This window comes from Artibeus jamaicensis, unplaced genomic scaffold, assembly GCF_021234435.1.
Source record: "Artibeus jamaicensis isolate MK-2021 breed Jamaican fruit bat unplaced genomic scaffold, CSHL_Jam_final contig_3109, whole genome shotgun sequence".
In the NCBI taxonomy this organism is placed as follows: domain Eukaryota; kingdom Metazoa; phylum Chordata; class Mammalia; order Chiroptera; family Phyllostomidae; genus Artibeus; species Artibeus jamaicensis.
The window spans coordinates 1,619,436-1,647,164 of NW_026521716.1; the positions used below are offsets into that span (position 1 = coordinate 1,619,436).

Here is a 27,729-nt window from a genome sequence, read left to right on the forward strand (position 1 = left end):
ATAGGGGTACCAGAGGGGGAAGAGGAGCAGTCATGAGTGGAAACCTTATTTGAACAAATAATAAAGGAGAACTTCCCCATTCTGGCAAAGGAAATAGACTTCCAGGAAATCCAGGAAGCTCAGAGAGTCCCAAAGAAGTTGAACCCAAGAAGGAACACACCAAGGCACATCATCATTACATTAGCTAAGATCAAAATGAAGGAGAGAATCTTAGAAGCAGCAAGAGATAAGGGGACAGTCACCTACAAAGGAGTTCCCATCAGACTGTCAGCGGATTTCTCAAAAGAGACCTTACAGGCAAGAAGGGGCTGGAAAGAGGTATTCTAAGTCATGAAAACCAAAGACCTACAACCAAGATTGCTCTATTCAGCAAAACTTTCATTTAGAATGGAAGGACAGATAAGGTGCTTCTCAGATAAGATCAAATTCAAGGAGTTCATCATCACCCAGCCCTTATTATATAAAATGTTAAAGGGACTTACCTAAGGAAAAGAAGATAAAAAAGATGAACAGTGAAAGGACAGCAAACTCACAGTTATTAAGAACCACACCTAAAACAAAAGCAAATTAAGAGGACAGCTAAGTCAGGAGTGGAAACATAGAAATGAAGATCACGTGCAGGATTAGCAACAGGGGAGTGGGAGAAGGAGAAGGGGGGAGAAGGTACAGAAATAAGTAGCATAGACAGTAGATAGAAAATAGATAGGGGGAGGGTAAGAATAGTATGGGAAATATAGAATCTAAAGAACTTGAGACACATGTTCATGAACTAAAGGGGGGGAATGGTGGCGGAGGGGTGTGCAGGGTGGAGGGGAGTGGAGGGGGGAAATAGAACAAATGTAATAGCATAATCAATAAAATAAAAATATATATTAAAAAAGAAAGGACATTAAGTGACAACGATACTAAAATCTGACACGCCGTTTAACAACAGTGTGTCAATACTGGCTCATTAGTTGTAACCAACGTACCCGACAATGGGAGGTGTCAGTAACAGGGGGAGTGGGGCTCTGGGGACAGGGGAACTCTGTCCTGTCTCCTCAGCGGTTGTATAAAGCTACAACTATCCTAAAAAAGATAATTCTACAAAAATCAGAATAATGGCCACGACAGGTTGAAACGCATCGTGTAAGAACCTGCCGACCGCCAGAGAGGAAGGACACTGACTTGGAGAGTCCCAGACCTGATGGAGCGTGAAGAAAACAGAAAAGGGGGAGAGAGCTTTCTCTGCCGTTGAGGGAGGGGGACGAAAAGACCACAGGAGGGCTCCTAGGAGTCACTTCTGTTTACTTCCTGAGTCCCCCGAAGACTTTCTTACACTGGAAACAAAGACGAAAGATAAAATTGTCAGCAGTTTGGAGTTCTAACGACATTTTCTTGTTACTCAACATTCTCAATGGCGTTCTTTAAAATAATTCTGATGATTATGTGTAAGATCATTCTCATTAAAAAAAAAAAAAAACCCTCAGATGGGGAGGACCTGACAGGCAGGGGTAGCACCCGGGGTGCGGGGCGGAGGCCCTGCCTGCTTCCTGGGGACTGGTGTGAGGAACTGAGAGGCCTGGAATTTTCTCCCTGAGCTGTCTGGTTTAAAAGCCGCTGCTTTTTCTGGCTGGTCTGACACTTTTTGAAACAAAATGTATCTTCGTGGAATAAATGTTTTAAATAATAGCCAAAGCCAGTTCCCAGGTACAGCCCAGCTCAGGGTCCTACTGAAACCTCCCTTGAAAAAGTTACGTCGAATCGAAGTATCCACATTAAAAATAAAATCGCTTTCCCAAATATTTTGGTGAAAATAGAAACTTTCCGTTTTATGAGATATTATTTTTGTCTTCCATTTGTACTCAAAGTAAAACAAAATATTAAGGCTTAATTCCATTTTATTTCAACTGTTTAACTTTGCCCCTGAACTTTCGGCTAAACATTTACCCAATGGATGAACTTGGTGGATTTGAATTTTTGAAGCATAGTAAACATTTTCCTATTTAATCATCTTTCTAGTTTCTCTAAACTGTATCAGTTTATTAGATGTTTTAGCTTCTTCTGAGGTTGAATAAAGTTTAAGGTTCATGGAGAATATTGTTTTAAAGATTAGTTTATATTCTTCTCTTTCCCATCTTGCTTCAAAAACGGTTACAGGAGCCGTTTCTGCTTGTGCTTAACCAAGGTCTTGAGCTTAGGCAGAGAGTGGGGTGTGGTTTATTGATTAGATGTAGGGCTGAATGCCGGGAAATCCAAGATCTGAAGTAAACTTTGTCCTTGGTTTTTGCTCTTGCTCTCTTGCCCTCTTTCTCCCTCTCCCTCCCTCCCTCCCTCCCTCTCTGTCTCTCTCTCTCTCTCTCTTGTCTCCCTCCCTCCGTCCCCGGACCCCACCCCAGAGGTGACTCGCAGTTCCCTTTCCAGCCACTAGGTGTTGTTCCGCACCTCCTAGCCCTCTCACCTGGCAGTTGGCTCTTGCTCATCAGGAAATGGTATACCTGGGACTCGAGGCCATGCCAGAAAGTGGGCGGGCAGGACCCTGGCCCCGGGTCTGCCAGGGGAAACAGGTTCTTCCTGCAGGGCAGGGCTCTGCCTTGTTCCTCGGGCTGGAATGTGTGCTCATGAACGCCCTCACTCACTCGCTTCCCGGACCAGCAGGATGTGCTTTCTTCCTGAACCACGACCGCCTGTCCCAGCCGTCACTTGTGATGGATTTCGGGTGGCGGAGGGTGAGAGTTGGCTGCGGCACCTGGGAGGTGGAAATCCAAGGTGCCGAGAGCCCAGCGCAGCCCAGCGCAGCACAGTGAGCCGTGATCCAGCGTGCAGTGGGATCGGGGACCTCAGTCCCTCTGCCTGGACTTGTCGCCGCGCCCCGTGCCACCCAGCAGGCACCCTGCGGCCTCTGGCCTGGCACTCTGGCTCTGCCATTTCAAGTCCTGACTCGGCTGTTTACAGCCGGGTGACCTTGGCCAGGTTCCTTTGCCTCGCTGTGCCTCGGTTTCCTCATCTGTCAAATGGGGACAAGAGTCCCTGCCTAAAGATTCTCTCGAAGATGACCAGCGACAGGTATAGGGGCGATGCTGGTCACGTGGTAGGCACTCGGTGAATGGTACTTGGTTCGCTCCCTGAGCAGGTGGCTCTCTGAACCAGCAGTGTCCCACACACTGTTATGGGCCCTGGGTGTGGAGTTTCTAAATACTAGTCTTGAATTTACCTCACTAGACAAATGCTAAAAGGTCGGGGCGGGACGACTATTCCAGGGAGGGAAGGAGTGAGCGTGTGAGAGAATGAGCAGTGTGTCCGCCTGGTCTCCTGCAAACACACACGCTGTCCGTACTGTGAGCAGCAGCTTCGGCGCCCGGCCCGTCTCGGGCTGATTCCTCCGTCCCTGCGGAGGACGGACTGCATTCTGGGACAATCACCTGAACGTGACCTGGAGATTTTCCTCCAGGCCCCGGTCCCTGAACGTGGAAACCAGCAGTAAGGTGCTTGGGTTGCAAGAGACGTAAGGACAAAACCTGCCTGATCCTCGGGTCTGTGGCAGCTGTGACAACACAGCCCTTTCTGTCCCCGTGACAGGTGGGGTCTGAACTGCAGGGCTATTGACACAGAAGCTCTGGAAAGCACAGGCCCGGGGCGGGGAGGGCCCGGCTCCTCCGTGGAGCCAGGGCAGCTCCCAGTTCAGCTGCAGGCCCCCCCTTACTCTGAAGGCAGGGCCCCGGGTCCTGCCTGGCCGGCACTCGGAGCCGCCCTCCTCTGGTCCCCCCTGATCAGCTCTGAGCCCAGCCCGGTGCCCCCACGGACACCCGGTGTCCCCTCGGATGCCCGCCGCCCCTGGTGTGTCTGTGTGTGCCCACTTCCCCCAAATCAGCCGTGACAGCCAGCATTCCCAGAGTGGATGTCCGATTTGAGACTTGTGTCTGTGGGTGGCATGGAAGACAGCAGGGCACCTGCACCCTCCGGACACGCGGAACTGTGGAGTTTGGACTGCCCGTTCGCTCTGCTTTCGGGGCCGGCCTGGTGAGTGCGCCGTGGACTCGAGCCGGGCTGTCATTTGCCCCCGGGTCAGCATGTCGCACGGGGCACTGGGAGGGCCTGTTCGGGGGGCTGCTTGAACAAGCCCCTTTTAAAATCGGGTTTGTGTTTTTTTAATTTCTTCATAAGGGTTTTTTATACATGTCCTTTGGACACACGTCCTTGGAGGTATAGGTGCTGTGAGTGTCTTCTCCGTGCCGCAAGGCGCCTCGGCACGCACTTGGTGATGCGTTTGGATCAACACAAGTTCCAAAGGTTGACGGAGTCCATGAATCTTTTCCTCGTGGTTTACGTTTTCTGTGTCCTGTTCCAGGCGTCACGAAGGCCCTCTCCTGTGGTATCTTCTAGAAGCCTTGCCGCCTGAGTTGCCGTACCTGGGACTGGCTTTGTGTATGGTGGGAGGGAGGGGGCCACTCAGTCACTGATTCCAGAGACAATCCTTCCACCCAGTGGGGACTTTGCAGTGTGTCAAATAACGGGACACATGCCCAGCTGTCGCTGGCCTCCCTGTGGTGCTGCGCTTGGCCTTGCCCATGCCGCGCCCTGTTAGCTTCCGCCGTGCCTGGACACTCCGCTCCAGACGCGGGACCTAAAAGCCCGGCCCGGCCGGGTCCAGAGCCTGCACCACACATCCTGGGCCGCCCTCTCGGAGGCAGAGCTTGTGTGCGCTATGTAGGCCCCGTGGGCGGCTGAGGGGCTGCAGCCTGTGGGGCTGTGCTCGGAGCGGGGTGCACAGGCCCCTCCTGGTGCCAGACGGTGGTGCTGGGGCGGCAAGGGTGGGGGGCAGGCACCATCCCCCATCTCCCCAGCTGCGGGCACAGATCTCCGAGGGGTCCCCAGCCTCTAAATTTGAGCCTTCCTCCCCTGTTATATGAAGGCGTGTTTCTCAAGATAGGTGAACAGAGAATATTTTACTTAAGTTCGTAAGCTTGGTGTATGACCTGTGTATGCGGTGCGGGGCGTGTGGCCCGCTCTTGTTAGGGGCAGACCTGGGTCCTCGGAGAGTGTATCAATACTACGAGTCTTTTCAAAGAAGTAGCTTTTGGTGTCACTAATTTCTCCGCGATACATTCGTTCTCCAAGTCACCGACGCCCATTGTTTAGAGCAGATTTGCTTCCTTCTGCTTTGGGTTTGAGATGCTGTTGCTCTCCCCTTGCTTCTCGACCTGAGCACTTAGATCCTTGGTGTTCAGCCCTCTGCTTGCTGATGGGTGCATCCGATTCTCCTCAAGGACCTTTGAGCACAGGCTTGTCTGTGTATGGAAACACAAGTCGGTGGGAGATACCGTGTCTTCATTACACCCAGTTCAAAAGACCTTCGAATTCTCCCAGCGATCTCGTCTTAGATCTCTGGTTATTTACAAGAGTCACACTTCATTCCCAAACACCCGGGTATTTTTATGGGTATGTTTGGTTACTGTCTCTGTTTCCGCTGCCATCAGAGGGCCGAGTTCGGTCCTCCGAGACCTGCCGACCCCTACGCTGGCGGTCGAGGTGAAGGGTCAGCGTGCTCTGGAGTCTGGAGTCTGTGACTCAGGCCGATTTCTTTTGCCTGCAATTCTACCATTTTATGAAGAGTTGTGTTAAATTTCGACAGGTAAACTACACAATGATGATGATTTATGGATTTTTAGTTCTGTCCATTTTTGTTTTACGCTTTTGGAGGTAAATACAATTTAGAATTGTTATGTCTTTCTGTTGAGTCGCGGTACCATTATAGAACATCCCTTTTTATCTCTGGGAAATGTCACGCTTTGAAATCCACCTTGTTTGATATTAGTGTAGCTTTCGATTACGTCTGCCCTCTGTGTGTTTCTTCCACCGTCCAGCTGGTCCTCAGAGTCTTTATATCAAAGTGTGTCTTCTGTGAACGGCATAAAGTTCAAGCGTTTAAACATCTGGTCTGACATCTGTGTCGCTGAATCGGAGTATTTAGCCCACTTACATTTAATATAATTATTTGTTTCTAGCTGAGTTTACACCCTTCATCTTACTCTTGGTTCCTATTTGTCTCCACTGTTGTTTGAACTTAAACGTCTCTTCCTTTAGTCCAATTTTTAATTCCAACTTGTCTTCTGTTGCCTGGTTAGTTATGCATGCCTTTATTATTCTGCTCAAACACATCGTTTTAGAGTGTGTCTTCAAATGGCGTTTTTACCACTTGCTTTTGGGTAATGCCCACACCCTAACTGTGTTCCCCCCCCTCCCCGAGGCCCCTCCTACCCTTTGTCAAGTATCATTTCTGTTTCTCTTTTAACGGCCCCGCCCAAGGCATTATCGTTGCCATTCTGAACAGTCAATGGTTTGGAGTTGCCTGCATAGTCACTCTCTCGGTTTTGAAGGAGGCGTCCTCTGGGTACGGAGCGCTGAGTCGGCCATGATTGTTGCTCCTTCTCACTCCATCTGGCTGCTTTTTAAAAAAAGGTTTATTTATTTATCTTTAGAGGGGAAGGGAAGGAGAGAGGGAGAGAAACATCAGTGTGCGGTTGCCTCTCGTGCATCCCCCACTGGAAACTGGCCTGCAACCCAGGCTTGTGCCCTGACTGGGAATCGAACTGCGATTGCCTGGTTCACAGGCCTGAGCTCAATCCACTGAGCTACACCAGGCAGGGCCATCTGTTTGCTTTTAAGGTTCTTTTCTGTTTTTACCAGTGTCATTGTGACATGCCTCCACGTGGTTTTCTTATCCATTTATTTATTTAGTTATTTTTCACCCTCACCCGAGGACATGTTTTCATCACTTTTAGAGAAAGAGGAAGGGAGAGAGGGAAACATCGTTGTGAGAGAGAGGCATTGATTGGTTGCCTCCAGATGGGGAGTCACTCGCACGCCCGCACCCGGACTGGGGACAGAACCCGCAACCCAGGCATGTGCCTTCAGCAGAATCGAACCTGCCACCTTCTGGTTGCAGGCCAGGGCTCCAGCCACCTGAGCCACACCAGTGAGGACCTGTGGTTTTCCGCACATGTGTCCACTTGCGCTTTCAGAGCTCCTCACATCCCAAATGAAACAGGGCCTGGTAGCCTTCGCCAGTGGGGGGAGTTCTTGATCACACTCTTTTCCGGTATTGCCTCTGCCCCTCCCTCCCCTCCTCCTCCAGAAGTCCCACCCAGGTCTGTGTGACCCTGTTCGTCTGTTTTGTGTCCTTTTTTGTCCTCGCCGTGCTTTAGATCGAGTATTTTCTCCCAAACTCGTTTCCGATGGACCGGTCTCCTCCCCAGCCATCTGCCCATCTTCTGAATTCTGTGCCTGACTTTAGACTCTCCACTCGACAGCCGTGGCAGGTCCCGGGTCTCCGGTGAAATGCTCCGCCCGTTCATCGGGTTCTCCAACACAGGAACGCACATCCGAACCCACTCTCCGTCTGTTCCGACTGTCGTTCGCTCGTTTCACTTGATTTTTTATTGTTTGGCCCTGCTCCCCGGCTCTCGTGGTCAACTTTCACTGAAACTTGGGGTGAAAATGGGGCGAGGGGTTCTGGATGATGCCTGCTCCCCCCAGAGACGGTCTCGTTTCGGTTGGCGGGCAGAATACAGTGGGGCAGCTTGCTTCTGTCGGGTTTGGGGGTGATTTGAGGCTAGACCTCAGGGTTGAGGAAGGCTGGTCTCTTTCCGGATGGTAGCTTTAGGGCTTTCGATAAAAAGGTGGAGGATTTACCGGAGCCCCCAGCCCCCCGGCGGGCCCTCAGCTACAGTTCTTGCCTCCTGGGCGTCAGGAGGCCTCTGAGCAGGACCTGGAGCCCACGCTTCCGTGGTTCCTCCCTCCCTGGGATCTTGGCCCTTGAGTTCGGTCCGCCGTGGCTGCCATCCAAGTCCTTCCCACACCCACATGTTTCTGCTTTTGTTTTCCTCCGGCCTCTTTGGTTTTTCCGGACAGAAAGAGTGGCCGACTCAGTTGCTGCTCCGTTGCGTGTGGAAGCGAAGCTCCTGTGCTGCGGACCCTCCTGCTTCCAAGGGGGCCTGTGAGGGCTGGACCTTGAGGCCAGCTGCGGAGGGAAGGCTTGCTCTGGGGCCTAGCACAGGGGAGGGTCCCGACCCCTGCTGCTCCCAACCGCATGGCCTGGAGCGAGCGGCCGGACCTGCCGGGGCCTCAGTTTCCTCATCTGCAAAGTGGGTCTGATGCCACCTGAGTCGTGCGCCTCATAGGCCACGTGGGAGGGTGAGCCGCTGGGACACATCCAAGGGTGCAGAAAGGACAGGAAGTGGCCTCCTTCATAACAGAGAAAATGCAGTGGGGCCTTCTAGAGGACCCGAAGGCCATTGTCCCACCACGCAAAGGCGGGACAGTTGGGAACAGGGTGCACAGAAGGTGTGTGCGGAAGGTCAGGTGGAGCGAGGCGGGTGGGGGGTCAGGAAGTTGCCTTCTCTCCTGAGCCTTGTCCAGCATCCTGTCCTGGGGGCTTCCACGGACTCCCCGCCTGTCCAGATAAGGGGTTCCTGGTCCCCTGGCACCACAGCCACCTGCATGCATGTCTCCTCCTGTGCACCCGCACGAGGCGGGTCCCAACCTGGCTGCCTCGGAGCCCCTGGGGGTGGCGGCCCATCTCTGCACCCGAAGTCCGGCAGCTGCGGTTTTAAAGCGTCCCCGGGATGCAGGACTGTCTGGACCCTCGTCTGATAAACACTGCCCAACACACTGCCCTTCACTGGGCTGCTGACCAGTGGCCTTGCAGCAAACAGAGGCATTTCAGCTGAGGGGTTCCTGCCTTTCTTAAAGATAAGGCTGAATTTGTATCGACGCGAGTCCCAACGGGCAGGCTCTGCCTGTGGCGGGGAAACCCAGCCGGCCACAGGCATCTCCCCCGCTGGTTTCTCGGTGTCCCCTTACCGTGATAAGGAGAATGCCGTCCACGGAGCGCGCCCTGAGAGTCTCCTGGGAGCGGGCACCGCATGCCCCGCCCCCCGGCCTTCAGAGCCCCGTTTGTTCTGGGGAAACACTACCCGTTCCTATCAAGTCTTCCCACCCTCCCCCCTTCGGTCATTTTCTGATAAATCAAAATCAGGCCACCACCAGTATCAAGGTAGGACATCGAGGGTCCCGAACCGGCCCGAGGGGCTTCTCTCCCCGTGAATCTTGCTCTGTCTTTATTTCCCTCTCCTCTCCTTTCTTTGTTTCCTCCCCTTGCCTTTGTGGCTTCCTTTCTTCTACGCCCCGAGAGCGGTTCTCACAAGTTGGGAGTGGGGCTGGGGCGTGCGCGGGGGTGCAGCCCACGCCATTTTTCCAGCACGTGGGCTGTTGTATGGTCGGTATGGTGGCGCTCAGGCCGGCCCCCTCGCGGCTTGCAGAGGGGGGGACACAAACCCCTGGACAGCCCTCCGGGCGGTCCTTCCAGCTGCCCTGGGGACTCCCGGTCACATGTCAGGAGCTGGAGCCCAGGAGGAGGGCCGGTGCTGTGCAGCAGGTTCCCCGTGAGGCGAGCAGAGCCGCGCCCCGCCAACCCCAAGGCCATGCGCTCTCTGTCCGACTGGGGCCCCTTGGGGGCAGCCTGCCAGGTTGAGGGGCCCTTGGCTAAAGGGCACACCCCGAGCCCCACCCCCACACAGAGAGCCTGCCTCCTGCGTCACCTCCCCCACCGCAGTCCCCGCCTCTGACACTCCTGTTTACCAGTGAGTTTGTTCTTTGTCGGCCACCCCACCCCCACCCCACTGGAAAGTAAACCCCGTGGGAACCTGGGGACTCTTCCCTCCGCCGGCCTCTCAGAGGCTGCCCTGCGCCCGCTGCTCAGAGGGGTTCGGTCGAAGAATGAACGAATGTCCTCCTTGACGGAGCGAGCGCCGACGGCCGGGCTGGGAGTCGCTGGCCCGGGTGGCTGGGTGCAGCCCCCCACCCCACATCTGTGGTGACCGTCCGATAAACAGCTATGGCCAGCAGACAGCCACAGGCCAAGCTCCTCCCGTCATCACAGCGGTGACCTCACAGAGGTGACCTCCGGGCGCCGAGCCGGCGTTACACATGGGACCCCTGCCCAGACCCTACGTAATGTGTCCAATGCCGCGGGCATGCAGGGGCTCAGAGGGAGGAGGCCGGTGCCTGGCACTGTCACTGGGTTCTCTGGAAAGTTCCGTTCCCATGATAGAGACTTCTTGAAGGCCTCTGGGATGACTCCCTCCACGTCCACCTGGGAGCAACTGCCATGTGTCAGGGCCAAAGGCAGGGCACCACCCCCTCTCCTTGGTGAGTGGAGAGGGCAGGGTCCAGGCCGGCCCATCACTGGGACAGTCCACTGTGCGGGGAACCCAAGGTCCCTTGAGCCCCCAGGCTCGCAGCAGGAGGAGGCACCCACATCACAGACGCCCTTTCAGCCCTGGCCCTGGACGCTGCTAGTTCCGGGGGGAAACACCTGCCCACCCTCGAGAACAACACTCCGAGGGGCCCAGAAGCCAGGAGAGGCTATGTAACCAGGTGGGAGGCCAGCTGCTGCCATTGGTCACAAACCAATGGTGGGTGGTGAGCAAACCGGGGAGTGGGCCAAGTGCATGAGTGAGTTAGTGAATGTGCGAGTGAACTGTGGGTGAGTGAATGAACAGATCCCCGGCCAGCCGGCTTGGGGGTCTCAGAAGGGCCAGAGGCAGGAGCCTGAGGCAGCTCCTTCTTGGGCTTCGTGGGGCCCCCCATGTGCTGGAGCTCCGGCCTGACCCCAGAGTCCAGGGGTCCTCGGGGAGGTGGCCCTTGGCACAGCAAGCCAGACGGACTACGCTGGCAGCATGGAGTTCCATGTACACACGGTCAGGCAGCCGTGGACATGTGCCGCCCACATGATGCGGGGCCCTTGGAGGTCACCCTCAGCCTGTGCTCAGGCCTTGGACACACAGAACTGCGTGCCGCGGAGAATGAAAGCCATCCAACGGGCTGCCGGCCGCAGAGCCCGAGGCGGCCGTGGTCCTGCCGCACGGGGCTGGGATGCTGGCCTGCGCCGGGATGTGCTGTCGGTGCAGAACCCGCTCCCGCTCTCAAACCCACGCCAGGCAGCAGGGACTGTCCCAGGGCTCAGCACAATTTTCACACTGATTACATGCCGGGAAGATAGTGTATTTTCATACGTTAGGCGACTTAAAATATATCAGTACTTCCCCGGGTTATTTTCACTCCGTAACGTGGCTGCGGATGGAACACCTCGGGTCACCTGCACGGCTCAGGACCGGTCCTGTTGGGTGGCGCCACGCTGCGGGGTCCGAGAGCCCCTCTGTGAGCGCATGGGAAAGTTTCTCAGGAGTGTGAGGCCCAAGGGGTGGCAGCTGGTGGGGGTTCAAGGTCATGACCCCCCTCCCTGGGTCAGGGAGATCCGCTGACTTGCTGGTGAGGCCCCCAATTTGTTGGCTCGTTCACGAGCCCTGAGAACCCCGGGCCACTGCTTTGGCTGGACACCCAGCGGGCGTGCAGGGCACAGTGTGTCCCTGAGAGAACCTGCTGGACGGCAGCTCGGCTCAGGACAGAGAGCCCAGCCCTGGCAGAGGCCCTGACTCGATACAGATGCTGGCACCGAGTCGGACAGCCGTGGAGACCCAACCGAATGGGCACCAGGGTTGCCAGGACAGGCCAGTCGCAGTCCCACAAATAGCCTTTCATTCCAGCCCCAGGGGCTCAGGAAGGCATTGGCATCTTCCCATAAAGAACCCTCAGCCTGTCCAGGGGCTCGGTCTTCATGTGATCTTCCAGGAAGCTGAGTGAGGCCATGCAGTCCAGGAAGGTCCCCCCAGTGCCCGTGACAGGCCCGTGACATGGCCCGTGACATCAGGGCAGCCAGTGCCTATGACATCAGGGTCCAACCTCTTTGGGGAGGGGTCTCTAGGGAAACCAAGGGCTGATCACGGTTCCTGGCCTAGGTGTGGGGCGCTCACACGGACACACACCGACACACACACACACACACGCATGCACGAAGGGTGTGGGGCCACTGGGCTTCATGGTGAGAACAGCTCAGCTCAGCTCCACCCGGCTCACAGCCTGGGGCCCCGCGCGGCCTCCAGCCAGGCGACCTGGTCCTTTGCTGTCAGAGGCTCCACGGACCTAGCACCTAGCGGCGGGGGCAGGGAGTCCTGGCTGCCACCCGGCTGGGCTCAGCTCAGGGAGGCGGTCCCTTCTCCTGGGGCTGTGCAGCCCTCAAGCTTGTGGGGCCTCGAGGAGAGGACTTCCTGGCCCCCAGAGCAGGGCCGTCTGCAGTCCTCTCGGTCTTCCGAGCCCCGGGAAGAAGGACTGAGCCAGCGGAGGAGGCTTTCCAACTCGGGCTTTCCGCGGCGTCCCGGGCAGGCTGGTCCAGCACTGGCTCAGCCCTGTCACCCGTCCCCTAGCCCCTGGGCAGGTGGACAGGCTTGCTTAGGAGGGGCGGCCATCTGTCTGTCTGTCTGTCTGTGTGTCGGGGTGAGTGCTGTGCTTCCTGCCTGATGGGGAGGAGGGGGCTCTTTGAGACCCAGCCTGGGCTTTCCCCTGCACCCCCACAGAAAGGGGCCCGGCCTGCGGTGGCAGGTGGCGGGGTCTCGGTGCAAGGCCACCTGCAGCCGGTGGCCATCACCCTCGGGACACGGGACCTCGAGTCGGTGTTGGTGGAGGATGGTGCGCAGCACTGGCTTGGCGAGCACGGGGCCACGGCGTGTTCAACATAAACAGAAGCGTGCTCTGTGATGTGCAGGACAGGAAGGGGTGCTGGGCGCAGAAATAACACAGGAGACAGGAGGGCGACGGGGCAGAAATGAGCCCCGCCGCCGGGCCGGAGCCAGGAGCCGGTGGCGGAACTGAAATGAGTCATGCCAGTGACCCGGGACCAGAGAGGCTTCCGGGAGGAGGTGGCGTGCTGAGCTGGCGTTGGCGGGCTCCGCCGACCCACCCCGGGCGTGTTTTCAGAGTTCTTAGGAATTCTCAGAAAGCAGCCTCTGAAAACCGGGGTGTGGAGACAGCAGCGTGGGTTCTGCGGAGGAAAACAATCCCCCATACAGGGCTTCACGCCTTGGCCGTGTTCCAGGACGCGGGACAGCGGTTTCCATGCCCGCAGGGGTCTCCCCGCCAGCTGCAACTCACAGGCCTCTGCTCAGAGGCCTGACATCATCGAGGGAAGGAAATGACAGTGGCCTTCTCCCTCCCACCAGCTCTCATTATGAGTCCCCCAGGCACGTCTTCCCCGGGATAATTACCCCCGAGTCTCTTTCAGCGAGTTAAGTCATCTGCCTCTTTGGTGTTGCCCACCGGAGACTCGGAAAGGGCGTGGAGCCAGCACGGGAGCGGGCGGACCGCCGGTGGTGCTCACAATAGCCCTGAGTCACAGCCGCTCACTTCTTCCATGCTCCCTCCCCACCCGGGCTCTCCCGTCCATGAGTCAACGGCATGCACTTAGCACCCGGAGTCTGAAGCTCTGTCCTGGGGAGAAAGTTGCCCCGGGCCCCGGTGGCCCGAACCTGGAACAGCGCAGCCCCACTGCCCAGAAGCAGCCCCACCACCAACCAGGGGCAGCCATGGCGGGGATCTGTGCATTTTGTGAGAGCAAACCAAACCTGCTGCCTCATAGCTCTGTGTGCAAGGGTGTGAGTGTACGAGAGTGTGCACACTGAAGTCCTAAAGTGAACGGGGCCTTCTGGGTGGCGATGCCACGCAGCACTCCACTCCCCCAGGCCTCCACATTCTGATCTGAGAAACGGGGGTGATAAGACCAGCCCCCAGGGCTTCCCTGAGGCTGCAGACACCCCCAGGGGGCATGCGATACTGTCTGGGGACACTTGTGGTTGTCACACTGAGAGAGGGAGGTGCTGCCTGCACTGGGGACCTGTGGCCTGGAATGCTGCTAAACCCCCTGCAGCTCACAGGCCCAGTCCCCAGGGCGGGACTGATCTAGAAGCTCCCACCGTCAGCGGTGGGCACGTTAGAAGAGACCACCCTGGAATAGCCCCTGCCCGGCGGGAGGCCAGGCAGGGGGGTCAGAGGGCCGGGTCCCGCTGCACTTTGCAGACCCCGGGGGGGCCGCCCCGTCGTCAGTGAGGTGCGCAGGGCCAGGCGGGCGCTCAGACTCACGCGTGCGCCGCTGCTCCGGAGAGGAGAGCGAGGGGTCCTCTCTCGTGAGCAGGCAAGGAGGTGAGGCCAGTACTGAAAACCAACCAGGCCGGAAAGTGCGCGCTACCGAGCCTCCCACGCCCCCGGACGCTCGCTTAGCCCGCTCCCGTGTCCCCTGTCACTTTGTGCCTGTTCACCCGACATTAAAATGTCGAGCTGTCGAGCCTAGACTCTCCTAATCAGATGCACGGTTTAGGCTAATGAGATGGGGTTTTACTAATTCATGAACCGGGAGTTCCTCCTGCTGCCAAAGTCTGTCCCTTTGGGTTTGTAAATGATGGGACTCCCTGAGTGGAGAACCAGAAAGTGCAAGATCAACCCAATGGTCCGTGTAGGGGGGCCAGCCTGTCAGCAGTTAGCACCTCAGGGCAGAGACCAAACCCGACAAGGTGTCCCCACGGAGGCAGCTGGAGTTGTCCCCGCCGTTTCCAGTCCACTAGCTGGGAAGCCGTCTCAACCCGGGAGAATCCCGTCGCCCCTCCCAGCTTTGGGTAGGTTGTTGGTTTTCCTTTGGCTGGTCCCTGACATCCTGGGATCCAAGGACCCCCCCCCAGCCCAGACCATAAACAGTCTTCCCCTCTGGCAGGGGAAGCACTTCCACACCGCCCACTGGGGGGGCAGGGACAGCGGCTGGGAGGAAGCCAGAGGCGGGAGAGGGGCACAGCAATGACGTCTCCCATCGTGTGGCCGAGAAGGGACGCTCTCCGGGCGGGCAGACGTCCTGAACAGCGGGCGAAAATCTTGGGCAGGCGCAGGAGGTGAGGAGGGAGGGAGCTGCCCCCACCTTGGACCTTGGAGGCCCCCAAAGGGCTCAGCACCCTCTCGTGGTCAGAAGTCAAGTGTCGCTTCCCAAACTAGTGGGCAATGCCAATATGCCCAGGACTGAGGAATTGCATAGGCACTCTTTTTCAGAAATTATGCCTTGTGAGCTTCGAGACCCTTCGGTCTTGAAAATAAATTTAGAAAGACGGCGTGAGGGTCGCACCATGGTGGTTGTTTACCGACGAGAAGGAGAACGGAGTTGCGCGTTGGCCGGACTGACTCCTCCCAGCTCTAAACGGCGTGAACTTTTAGGGCCCCCTCTCCAGGGCATGGCAGAGATGGGGAGGGCAGCTTCCGGCGGGGACTTGGCCCGCCCCGCGCACTTCTCCAAACCTGTTATCCCTGTCCAAGGTGCAGACAAAGGTTCCTTCAGGGCCACCAGCGCCCATGGGCAAGGCCAGCCCAAGGACAGAGTAACCTTCCTGCCCCTCTCCGAATTCAAGAAACAAACTTGAGCCTAAATGAGCCGGACAGGTGGGAAGGGGAGGTCAGCACAATGACGGAATGACAGCAGTAGTGCCCGCAGCCGCCAGGGCCCAGCCTGTCCCCGGGCCTGGCCCAGAGCTGCAGCTTCATGGACGCTTGAGGCTCGAAGAAGACAGAGGTTCTGTGGGGCTGAGGAACCTTGGCCAAGGTCGCAGGGCAGGGAAGTTCCAGAGCTGGCAGCAGACTCCATCCCACCTCCCCCTCCCCCTTCTGTCTGATTCCAGAACCCACGCTTTGCATGCCGGTGATGCCACGACCTTGGAAGGCAGCTTCATTACCTTCATTTCTGTAGGCCCTGAGTGTTCCTCGGTGGCCGTTCTTCATGCAGTTTTTGAGGGCTGACTGTGTGGACCCTCCATAGAGTGAGGTGGAGTAAAGGAAGGAAGTGCCGTAGCTGAGGGACAGGCAGGTACAGAAAGGGGCCTGTGCTTGGGTGAGGGACAATCCAGGACAGCTTCCTGGAGGAGGTGGCCCTAGCACAGACCGTGAGGAGCTAATAGGATGCAGGGAAGCAGAGCAAAAGGAGGCTTCATTCCCAGTGGGTAGGGTTGCCAGTGTGGCCCCTGGAGGCTAAACCTGGGTGTGACTGCCCCTGGAGACCACTGTCCTCCTCCTGCTGGGACAGAGGATTAAAGACCTGTCCTGAGAGCACCTACTATGTGCCAGGCTCCTGCTCATCCTGGGAGGAGAGTGATCGGAGTCACCGGCCCTCCCTCAGGGAGGCAGTAGAGAGTCATACATGGAGTGCAGTCAAGGGGGCAAACCCCGCCCCCTCCCTTGGCCTTCCAGCCCCCTGCCCCTGGTGCAACGGAGGACCAGGCTGTGAGGGTTAAGTGAGAGGGGCTGTATGAGGCACTCTGATGGTGCCCGGTCACAGACTGCTTAGCATTCTATAAATGGGGGCTGCCGGCAACATTAGGGGGCTCCAGAGGGGCGGGGGGAGTCGCCCAGGAGGCCAGGGTGAGCCCAGAGGGGCGGGCCTGCAGAAAGCTGGGGAGGCTGCCCGGAGGAGGTGGAGGAGGTGAGGCTGAATGACGGCAGGAGTCTGACAGCGGGTGGAGGGGGAAGGGGCAGGCCGTGCATTCCTGACCTCACTCTCAGACGCCTCTCCCCTGCAAGGCGGCCGACACAGAAGTGCGCCGGTGGTTCTGAGACTTTTATTTAAGGTGGGGGCTGCTGGGAGTTTCCTCCCACTTTTGAAACTTCGGCCACCCTCAGAAAAAAAAAAATCCAAGGGGCCTTTTTCCCCCCCGGATAAAAATAAAACTTGGAGGGGGCCCGCAGGAATGCAATACTTTCTTCCTGTGTTTAAATTTCTACGGAAAATCTGACCCGCGGCCACCGCCCCTGCCCGGAGCGGGCGCAGAAAGCTTATATCTTTAAGGAAAGGAGAGCAGGGCAAGCGGCCCCGGGGCGCGGCAGGGTGGGCGCGCGAGGCGCGGGGCCGGCAGGCGGCAGAGGGCGGCGGGCGGAGCAGGAGGCCCGGCCCCCTGCGAGAGAGCGCGCTGCCGCGAACACTGCCGTGTCCGCTTGCAGAGGCCGCCGGGGCCGTGGATGGGGAGGGCGCGCCGCCCGGCGGTCCCGGCGAACAGGCAGCCGCGATGAGGGTCAACGAGAAGTACTCGACGCTCCCAGCCGAGGACCGCAGCGTCCACATCATCAACATCTGCGCCATCGAGGACATCGGCTACCTGCCTTCCGAGGGCACGGTGAGTGCGAGCGGCCGCGGCCGCGACCGCGACCGAGCTGGAGGGCCAGGCACCTGTGCCGCGCCGGGGGGAGGGCTGCCGGGGAGGGAGGGGGCGCGTGCGGGGCGCCCACCACACACGTGGAGTGCAGCCGCCGGCAAGCACACGGTCTGAGGATCCGGGGACCCACCCGCCAATGCGGCGCCCCTCTTCCCAGACCCTGGGGCTCCGCGGCTCGGTTCACAGTCACTTCGCCCCGGGCCCGGAGCCCAAGCCCGAGAGCATGGCTGGGGCCCTGGATGGGACATTCCCTTCCTGTTGGTGCTGGCTGGCGCAGCCAGGGTGGGGGTGGAGGGGAGCCACCTCGCTGGAGGAAGGTGGCAGCCTCCAGGCATATGCCCCCCCCCCCCCCCCCCCCCCCCACCCCACCCCGCACTGCCACCGTCTGGCCTTGGACTTGCAGGAGTCTCCCTCACCTGTCCAAGACGCAGGGAGTTCCCAGAGCCTGCAGCTGGAACGGGAACTCCCAACGCCTGGGGCAGCAGGCGGGTTCTGCGGCGGGGTTGAGACATCTTTCCATGCTGGTCCCCGTCTCCACCCAGTACCCAGGCTGCTTGGGGTGTCAGCCCAGACTCGTGAGCCAGTGCAGAGCTGGCCACGTGGTTGGAGACCTCTTTGGGGTCCCCGCTGCCCCCACCTTCTGTCCAGTTGGGGCCCAGCAGTCACAGGGATCCCTCGTGAGGACTATGGCTTCATGTTAGGACAAAGTTTGCCCAAAGAGGGAAGGTCTGAGCTCCACACCCCCAGCTGGGAGAGCCTGGCGACTGCTCACTCATCAGAGAACAGACGCCCCCTCCCGCGGGGCCAGGGCCCCCTCTCCCCCGGGCAGTGCCAATGCCCCGGGCCCATTCCTTTGCCCCAGCCAAGTCCAGAATCTTGCTGGCCTGCCTGTAGCCTCAGGGCTGAACACTAGCGTCTAGGGAGGTGCCGGCCAGGCAGAATTCCCTCAGGGCAGAGACTGGAAGGCCCCACACGTCCTGGGGACACAACTGGGCCTCCTCCAGGGCATTTCCAGGTCCCCCTGCAGCTGGACTCGCCCAGAGGCCAGGCGCGGGGAGCACTGGGAACCAGTGTGGGCGGACAGGGAGGGGTCTGCCTGTGATAAGCACCCCTGGTCTTGGCAGCCCCGGAGTCATCATCTCAGCAAACCCTGTGTGCCAGCTCTGTGCCAGGCCCGGCCGCATCCCGGGCACCCCCCAACCCCCTGGGACCGAGACAGGGACGCCTCGCCCATCTGGGCCTGAACCGGCAGTAAGGGAACAGTACCCGGGGCAGTGGCAAGGGACACTGCCACAGCACTGGGCCTCTCGCTGCCCATCAGCTCATGTAACTCTCCGACTCCCCTGTGGGGTAGGTGCGGCTGCTCCCCATGGGGAAGCTGGCGCCAAGGGAGGGCCCGATGAGCTGCCCCCAGCACCCCCGCAGCCCAGGGGAAGAGGGCTGCGAAGGGCCAAAACAAGAAAGCAGGCGGCCTCCTGAAGGAATGGGCATTCTGGAGAAGCAGCTAGTTACCCCCGAACCGTGGTGGGGGAGGGGTGTCAAAGCACTCAACTGACAGAGGGCCCAGAGGTGGGAACGGAGAACACCGGTCAGCGGGCAGGACAGAGAGGGGCCATTCAAGGACCTGGGCAGAACAGACTTCCCACTGGTAGACCGGGCTGGACTTGAAGTAACAAGTGGAGCCCTTCACCCAACGGGCCCTGGCTCGGAGTCTCAGTTCAGGGCCTTCCCCTTGCGTATCCACGTCCGGGGGATGGGGGGGGGGGGGAGGTTGCCCCATTGCCCAGGGAAGATCACAAAATCTGCAGAGAGGCTGCTGGGTCCTTCCAGCAGGGTTTTCAGTCTGGGAGCACGCAGACAGGCGCAGGCCAGACTCTTGACGCTTCCTTCCCACTCCCCTCTGCCTGTGGGCAGGTTTCAGGCATCACTGGCCTGAGGGCTGTGACTCCGACCCCGGGTAGGATAGGTGACTGCAGACAAGCTGGAAGTAGCAGCTGGAGCCGGGGAGGGGGGGCGGCGCTGGGAACCTCCCAGGGCATCCCTGGAACAGCTGAAGCCAATCACTGTTGCCCAGTCATTATCTTGAGTAGGCCAGTGACAGTGACTTTGTGCTTGCAAAGGCCAGAGGGCGTGGCTGCTTTTCGAAAAGTGCCTACGGGGTTCCCAGACCTGCACCCTCTCCGAGAGGTGTTGGCGCAGTTTAATCGGCTGTCAGGATGAGCCTGTCCCGTGCAGGCTGCGTTTCCGCCTGGGACTCGATGCTCCCGGCGCCTAGCCTCTCTCTCATTCCCAAATTCAAAGGGGAAAGTGGCTTTATTGTTTCTGTATAATGAGGTGTGAGAAATGACTCAAAGGCTAGAGGCCAAGTCGAGTGCAATTTATTGCCTGAAACGACACATTCACGTTCACCATTTCCACCTTCTCCCGCACACTGCCGGCTGTCTGTCGGTGGCCCCATCTGTGGGCCGGACAAGCTCAGGCAGCCCGCAGAGGCACCTGACGCCGGAACCCGCCTGCCTGCCAGATAAGAGCGCTTCCCTGCTTATCTGCAGGTGGAGGTGATCTGCTTGGAGATTTACAGAAGTTGCCCAATCATCAGAAACTGATAGACAGTGCTAGTGGCTTTCAAATTGGGGGGTGAGGGGGGGAATTTAAACAATTTTTGGAATAAAATGAAGTTCAGAGTGATACCCCCTTGCATCTGAAATTCAAAACCAAAAGAAATTTGGCAGGTCACTGATTTCATTTTTCCCATTTTAGAAGGGGGAAATAAAGTGCATATATGCAAGTCCCCTGAAACTTTCGTCAGGGCTTTGGCTATTTCGCACAAATGTGTGAATTCCGCTCCTAGAGCACCAACTCCAGGTCAGAGGCCAAATAAACGGTGACACCTGGCCCCGTTGGGGACACAGGTTCTCAGGGTTGGGGAGGGGGTTCTGAAGAGGCCAGTGTGGCCCAGATGTTGACTGCCCTCTCACTGTGTGTGGGCTGGGGACAGGACACTCCTGCTGTGCAGGGCCTTTGTCCCGACCCTTCCCACAGAACCTCAGCCAGCCGCTTCTCTCCCACCACTTTTTCTGTCTTCCTCGGGGAAACCCCTTTTGGGAGCACTTCCCCCTAAATATTCGGGGGGTGACCAAAACACGTTCAAGCCTCCCGTCAGTCACCCTGTGTCCTCACAAGAACCCCGTGACCTCTGTCTAGGTGTTTTGTCCCCGGGTCCCACATGAGAAAACTGATGCTCAGAGCCGGGGTGGGGGGGCAGGGGGGGTTGGTGGGGGGAGGTGTCCTGTTTAAGTTGCTGGCCTGGCTGGGTCTCAGCTCTGTCTCTCACCTGGGGGCCCTCACCAGGAACAGTTCGTAAAACCCAAGCCTTGGTCACTCATTCAGGCGTGTGTTCGTTCTGCAACCACCCACGAAGCTGGGGTTCCCTGCGGACGCACCTGGCTCTTTCTTAAGCAGGGGAAAGGAGAACATTCTGGAGCTTTCCCCAGCCGCTGAGGTGGGAGGCTCTGCATTCAGGCTAACCCACCTCCTGGCACTGCAGGTGAAACCCACCTTTCTGTGCTGGCCGACGCAACACAGGCACCCACTCTGCGGCTCCAGAGAAGGGCCCTGCGGCATCATGGGGCCACTGTGGCAGCCTCTGTGGGGGTCACATGGGGCTTCCTCCCCAGCTCCCTCGAAGCCCAGCTCCGAGTTGCTCTCCAGACCCAGGGCCTCCCAGCCCAGGTCAAGTGTAGTAGGACCACGCTTTCCATTTAAAGGTTGCTAACCCCTCCCCCTCGTTCAGGGGATCACCCCCATTTTACCAAGTTAACATGCAAAAAAAAAGAAGAACTCTCCCTGGGAGCGTGCCCGGCCCAGGCAGGGCACCGGGACACGCCCCAGTGCTGGGCGCGGCCGTCTGCGTGTCCTGGCGGCGCATCCAGCTCCCTTCGACAACTTTTTAAAATCAGATTTGGCCCTGCCACCATCTTCCACTCGTGGTCCACTTTGGCCATGAGACTGTCCTCCCCCTGCTCTGTCTTTGTCCACACTCGGGAGTAACCACTCTACAGACAGTAACATGTTTCATCCTGTGACAACACTTTGAGGGAAGTGGGACAGAGGGGAGAGCTCTCATGGCCGCCTGGCCCTCACTTACAGAGAAGGACCCAGAGGACAAAGAGAGGGACAGTGTGCCCGGGGTGAGGCGGCAGTGGCCGCAGAGCCGGTCTCTGAACTCAGGCAGGAGGACGCCTGCTCCATCGGGCCGCTGTGCCACCACGGCCCAGGCAGGCGGCGTTTGGGGGTATTTCCATGCTCCCCAGACCGTCAGGCCTTAGTGGCCGGAGTCTTCCTGTCTCGTGTTGGGGCTACTCCCTAGGGCCGTTTTCCCGCCCTCTGGCTTCCTGGATGGTTTTCCCAGTTTCTCGGGCTTTGTTGGCGCACTTTGTTCGGCAGGAGAGATCGTTCCAGCCAACCAGGGGCCAGTAGGGGCCCACTGCAGGTGCCGGGCCCGCTGCGTGCGCAGCAGGTTCTGGATGGAGATGTGTTGGGGGCAGTTCCTGGCCTGGTCTCGGGCATCCTGCCACCTGGCTGGAGGCCCCTGTGAGTTAAGAGCTCCTGGACGGAAGGTTCCCAGGCAGTCCTAGCACAGGAGACCAGGCACAGTCGGGGACCCCCAGATCAGGGAGGACAGGGCATTTGTCCCCTGCCCAGGCAGTTCTCCCTGCTAGGCAGAATCACCAAGTATGGAGAAAGGAGGGCCTGCAGGTGGGGAGCACAGCATGTGCAAAGGGGGCGAGGATGTCCCGGCCCCACTGCAGGCTGGAGGGGGCATCGAGGGGTCAGGAAGTGAGGGAAGGTGGTGTTCGCAGGACCCAAGGATGAACACCCAAGCCAGTGGGAGCTGTACACAGCACCTGGTTTAGCTCTGAAGCTGCAGTTCCGCATTCGGGAAACAGGGGTGAATGCCTCGTACAGACACTGAGAGTCTGGAGTGCCCGGATGCTGGCAGCAGGCCGCGTGCCCTCACGCCCTGCCCACCCCCCGGGATCGCGTGTCCACCGTGGTCTGACCCTGTCCTGCATTCTTGCCCTGCCTGGCAGTGGTTCATTCCAAGTGCCGGCTGGTGGCTTCCCCGGGCTGCCTTCGGGTCTGCCTGTCCTGCCCACTTCGCCAGGGGAAGAGAAACCACCTTCAGCTGCTAGCTCACTGTGACTCTGCACTTCTCTGACATTCCCAAGATATCCAGGGGAGTGAGCCTCTGCCGATGGCACTGGGATCAAGGGCGGGGTGACAGGCTCCTGGCGGCCTCCAGGCGCCTGTCCAGGGACTTAGACAGAGACTGTGCCCAGCACAGGCATTCTTGAACTCAGAAAATCCAGCCGGCTGCCATGGGCAGCTTCTATTACCCTCCCATTTTACAGAGTTGGATACTGAGGCCCAGGGCAGGTAGAGAACCTCCCCAGGCCCCGTAGATGGAAAGGGTCCAAGCCCAGACTTAGAGCTGGGGTCTGGCTGACTGCAGGGCCTGGCCGGTGCTCAGCCGCTGTCCCCCGTGGCCCCTTCCTCACTCCATGCTAAAAAAGAGTGTCACCTCAAGTCTCAGTCACTGTGGAGGGATGGAGTGCCCCGAGCATGCAGACGGGATTCAAGGCTGGTCTGTCACCTTGGAAGCCCCCACCTCGCTGGGCCTCTGCTCTCCCTGCGACCCTGTGTGAAAAGCACTTCTTGGGGTCCACTCGGTCGCCTTTGGCAAGCCACCTGGTCCCACTGAGCCAGTCTGCTCCCGCTCCTGGAACCAATAAGTGTTCCGAGGGCAGGTGGCCTGCTTGGCATCGTCATGCGTCCTGAGCAGCCTGTTTCCTTCTCGAGGGTTGGCGGCACTGAAACCCGCCCCGGGGCCTGCGGTCAAGGCTGCCCCAGCGCCTGCCTGCATTCCGGGTTTGTTGAATGATTGAGGGATCGAGTGGATGACAGATTCCGTTTGAAACGCACTCCCTCCAAGGGCCCGTCACCAAGAACTCGACGGTGAGTGCGTTTTCCTCTTCTTGCTCCGCAGCTGCTGAACTCGCTGTCCGTGGACCCTGACGCCAAGTGCAAATATGGCCTGTACTTTCGGGATGGCAAACGCAAGGTGGACTACGTGCTTGTGTACCATTACAAGAGGCCCTCGGGCAGCAGGACTCTGGCCAGGAGGTCCCAGTCCCAGGACTCCGCGCTGAGCGCCCGCAGCGGCAGGCAGGACCAGCCCTTGCCCGGGCTGGGGAGCCCAGAGGGCGTGAGCGAGCCGGAGTCTCCGCAGGACTTCCACGAGGATGACAAACGTTTCCGGCGGGCCGAATATGAAGGGAACCTCCTGGAGGCGGGTCTGGAGCTGGAGCGCGATGAGGATGTAACTATCCCGCTTCTTATTGGCGCGTCGGGTGGGCGGGGCGTCGGGAGGGCGGGCCTGGTTACGGGTGGGCGGGGCATCCATTGGGCGTGGCATAGGTGGCCGGGTTGTGGTTGGGTGGGTCTGTGCAGTTAACGTTTTTTCAGAAGCAAGTGTGGGACCTGTTCTCTTGTCTTTAAACCTATTCTAAGGAAGGGCAATGCTAACGCCAGTCTTGTTAAGGTTGGGTAGGAATCGCTTCCGGGTGGCTCCGGGGAGCCCCGAACCACCCTCCTCCAGGCCAAGTCTGCTCTGGGGCAGGGCTGACTTTCTAGTGATGACCTTCGGGGAGCAGGCCTTTCCTGCTCTGGTCACTCCCTTCCCCGGGAAGATGGGTGGGCTCCAGTCAAGGGACAGAGGATGGCGCCCTCCTGGGAGTGTTTCCTTCTTCCAGACTCAGGTTCTCCCATCAGGACTCTGGAGCCCTGCTCCTGGGCAAAGCCCGAGAACCTGTCTCAGCGCAGAACGCGAAGTGCACTCACCTGGAGAGCAAGGCTGCCCTGGCGGCTTGGTTTGCTGGGGCGCCCCCGTCGACCCCTCCATCTCCCTGTGCACGGGGCCTGCCTCCCATGAACACCAGGGACAGGCCCCTTAGCCCGCAGAGCTGTCCTGTGAGGTTAAGGGGTCAGCGAGGCCTGTACAACACATTAAGGACGGGACACGGCATCGGCATGTTACCTTAGGAGGCTAGCAGTGCCCAAGATAAAGCCGACAGCAACCTGCTATTGATGAGAGCCATGATCAGTAATGAATGATGTGGGTCCAGGGACGAGAACACCTGTGGTGGCCAGTTAGGGACCCCGAAGTGTGCTGTTTCGTGACAAGTCTGTAGGACGTCCCCTGAAAGCAATGAAAACACACGGGGCCGTTCTCTACCCTGACCCGCCCGGGAGCCGTGTGTTCAACACGGAGCATCTGGGTCTTGTTCATCTTCGGAGGCTGCGCTGCCTGCTGGCGTGGGAGACTTCCGTGGCAGGGATGTTGCAAAAACACGTGAGGGGCCTTCAAACACTTTGACAGTTGGGAAGCGAGGGTTTGGCAAGGTCGCCGAGCGCCTCTGTCCCTGACTTGGGGCAGCAGCAGCAGATGGGCGTGCACTTGCCCTTCTGAGTTTGGGGGCTCACTCGGTCTTAGGCAGCCCTTCGAAGGGGGGCGGTCGTTCTTGCCGACTTCCTGCACTGTTCCGCCCGGCCGGCCCTGCGGCTCTTCATGGAGACGATGCTGCTGCTGTGCAGGGCCGACCTCAACCCGTCTCCCTCCACCGGGAGGAACACACTTGGGGCTCCATGGGGCGGGAGAGGCCGCTCGCTGGGGCGGGGTGTGCAGGGCTGCCATCTTGGGCTCTGTGCAATGGGTGCCTTGTCTGGGCACCGAGGGATTTTCTGTCGCTCTCACTACGGCTATGAAATCTCAGACTCGGAAGGACCCGCCGAGGTCGGGTGATCCACACCGACCCAGGCCCCATCCCAGGCCCCCCACCTGCCATTTGCAGGACAGTGCCAGGTGGAGGTAGAGCGGTGTTTACATCACTGCGTTATCATGAGTGAAGGGCCGACTCGGAGTCCGGCGCGTGGCAAGTTCTTACCGACCCACAGTAACATCCCAGCAGGGGTTACGGTTCCTCGGGCCAGGAAACAGCCGGGCCCACGCAGGAGAAGAGGAGTGAGCCGAATCTCTTAAAACCTCCATATCTCCGCCATGACTTAGAAGTGAAAAGCAAAAGCAAACATTGGTTACTGACGCCAAGAAACGATCCCATTTTCCCAATAAGGGACCCCAAAATGTCACCCGTAATTTACCTCGGTGGCTGGAAGGGGCTTTTCCACCACCGACTGGCTATTTCTAAATGAAAGCGCCAAGGCGGCGCAGCCTAGGCAGTGCGAATTCCCAGAGCGGCCGAAGCTGAGTGCGGGCCTTGGCCCCGTGGGGTCGCCCCACTGTGAGCCGCAGTGTCAGGGGCCCCCAGAGACGAGCAGGCCAGGTGCTGAGAGATGCCTTCATCAGCTGCTCTCACCAGCTGCCCCGGGGCAGGGCCCCGGAAGCCCCCGCAAAGGCCAAGGCTTGAGCCCAGCAGCTTCTGAGGTGTGTGCGGGCTCCTGCCAGCATGCTTAGTGGGGAGCCATGCTGAGTTTATTTCAGGGGCAGGGAGAGACGCCCTTGGCATTGAAGCGCCTGGTGCACTCGAGTTACAAAGACCGAGAGGCTCTGCGGTCTGGGGAGCCAGACAGCCTTGAGACAGCCGCTCACGCGGTCTCACCTGATGCGCAGTGAAACTTGGGGCTTCCGTTCACTTTCCTGGGGAGGAAGATCCGTGGAATCTGGGAGGTCTTCACCCGGTCAGGGACGCCGGCAGACGAGGGCGCATAGGGCTCTGAAGCGGGTGTCTCACCCTCCACACTATTAGCAGCATCTGACATTTAGCAGCATCTCTGGCCTCTCTCTGGCCAATAGCACCCCCATATCGTGCAACACAGGGAGTCCCCAAACATTGCTAAATGTTCCTTGGGGGCTAATACTGAGCAGCCCTGCTTTAGAGACTGGGGGTAGGGGACAAAGCAGAAAGGGGGAGCTGAGAGGAAAGAAGTGGGACCAACCAAGAAGGCCCCCGGGGCGCCACGGCAGCCCCTCCGAGCTGTCTGCCGGCCCTGCCTTCTGTGGCCGAGTCCTGGCAGCGTGGTGCAGGTCACCGGAGGCATGGACGGGACCATCTTCACTCCCCAAGGGGCCGGGTGTGCTGTGCTCCGCTGCTCCTGAGTAGGATGGGCTGTAAGACCCCTGCAGAGGGCCCCCCCACCCCCCGCCCCGTGCTAGCCTTTTGCCCTGAGTCAGGAGGTGTGGCAAAGGCATCCGTGATGAAGGAAGACAGGCTGGCCCAGGGTGCAGTGGGGCCTGGTGTTTAGGAGCTCACACTGTTAACATCCCAGGGCGGCCATAACAAGACCACCGACTGGGGAGGGAGGTGCAGGACGGCATGGGTATACTCTCCATATTCTCTCCTAGTTCTGAGGGCCGGGGTCTGGGGGAGGCTCCTGCCTCCCTCCTTTAGCCTCCAGGGCTCCAGGCGTCCCCGGGCCAAGGCCTCGACACTTCACATGGGGACACTGCTCCGCGTGTATCTCCGTGTTCATCTTTTCTTCTCAGAGGGTCTCTATCGTCGGGTTTAGGGCCCACGCTCTTTAGCACAATGTCATCTTAACGTGACTACATCTGCAAGGACCCTATTTCCAAATCAGGTCCCATCGAGTCCCCGGCGCGCTGTCTAGGACAGGCGGTCGTGGTCGGGGGCAGAGCCGGACGGTGGTCCAGGGGTGGGGTCCAGCCTTGGTTTCGGGACCCAGCAAGGGCACAGGACCTCCCTGCAGCCCTGTCAGAGTGCAGGACTGCTTAGCAGACCTGGGGTGGGCCTGGGACGGCATTTCTAGCCAGCTCCCAGGGCTCAGGGAGGCCGCTGCCCCACCCCCCTCCGGGCCACACTCGGCAGCGTGAGCAGTGTGCTAGCCATCTTCTGCACGTGCCATCAGACGCCTCCTGGCATGCAAGCCCCCAACCTACTGTCGGCACCCAGAGGTGGCCTGGACCCAGAGCCCGGCCCTGGGTGCCCTGAGCCGAGAGTTTGTGGAGTAGGAGGGACAGTGTCTGGACACTTAGGGACAGCACTGTCGATAGCCCCCGTGTGCAGACAAAGGTTGGCCCATGGCTGTGACCACGGGTCCCCCATCCGCCCTGTCCCCACCACTCTTGCCCAGGCCCTGTGTGCTCGTAGAAGCCAGACACCTGGAGGACAGAGACCCTGGGTGGCCCTTTGTGACCTTGATCCAGAGGACAGCCCCCAAAGATTTCACACAGGAAGGGTCTCAGAGGGGTCGCACATAGAGACCCCCCAGGACAGTATGCCCGATGGGGAATGCCCGGAAGAAAGCATCGCTGAGGCAGGAGCCCCGCGTCCCTCCTAAAGGAAAGCACCCCCGCTGCCCCTGCCCGGCGCCCCCAGCAGCGGGGCCCCCCGAAACGGACGGGAACAGCGTGCAGCCAGCCTGTCTGCTCACACCTGGGACCCATCAGCGTTTTCCAAGTCCAGCCACAAAGCCCGCTGGACGTTATTTATGTCCGCGGGCCGTTGCCGGGAAGGCCACACACCGACACCCCGGCCGCGGGTGCCGGGGGCGGCGAGGCCCACACTGCCCTGAGGGTGACCCTGACCCC

At 59.1% G+C, this 27,729-nt stretch overlaps 1 protein-coding gene across 2 annotated transcripts in view; it reads left to right on the forward strand.

Annotated features, from left to right (window-relative positions):
• ANO1 (anoctamin 1) overlaps positions 1-27,729 on the forward strand; it is a 122,858-nt gene that overhangs the window by 37,431 nt on the left and 57,698 nt on the right. For both annotated transcript variants that reach the window (XM_053662906.1, XM_037135266.2), the window contains 2 exons: positions 16,894-17,066; positions 23,155-23,487. In XM_053662906.1, coding sequence (XP_053518881.1) covers positions 16,894-17,066; positions 23,155-23,487 — 506 coding nt within the window. The remainder of the gene's footprint in view (positions 1-16,893; positions 17,067-23,154; positions 23,488-27,729) is intronic.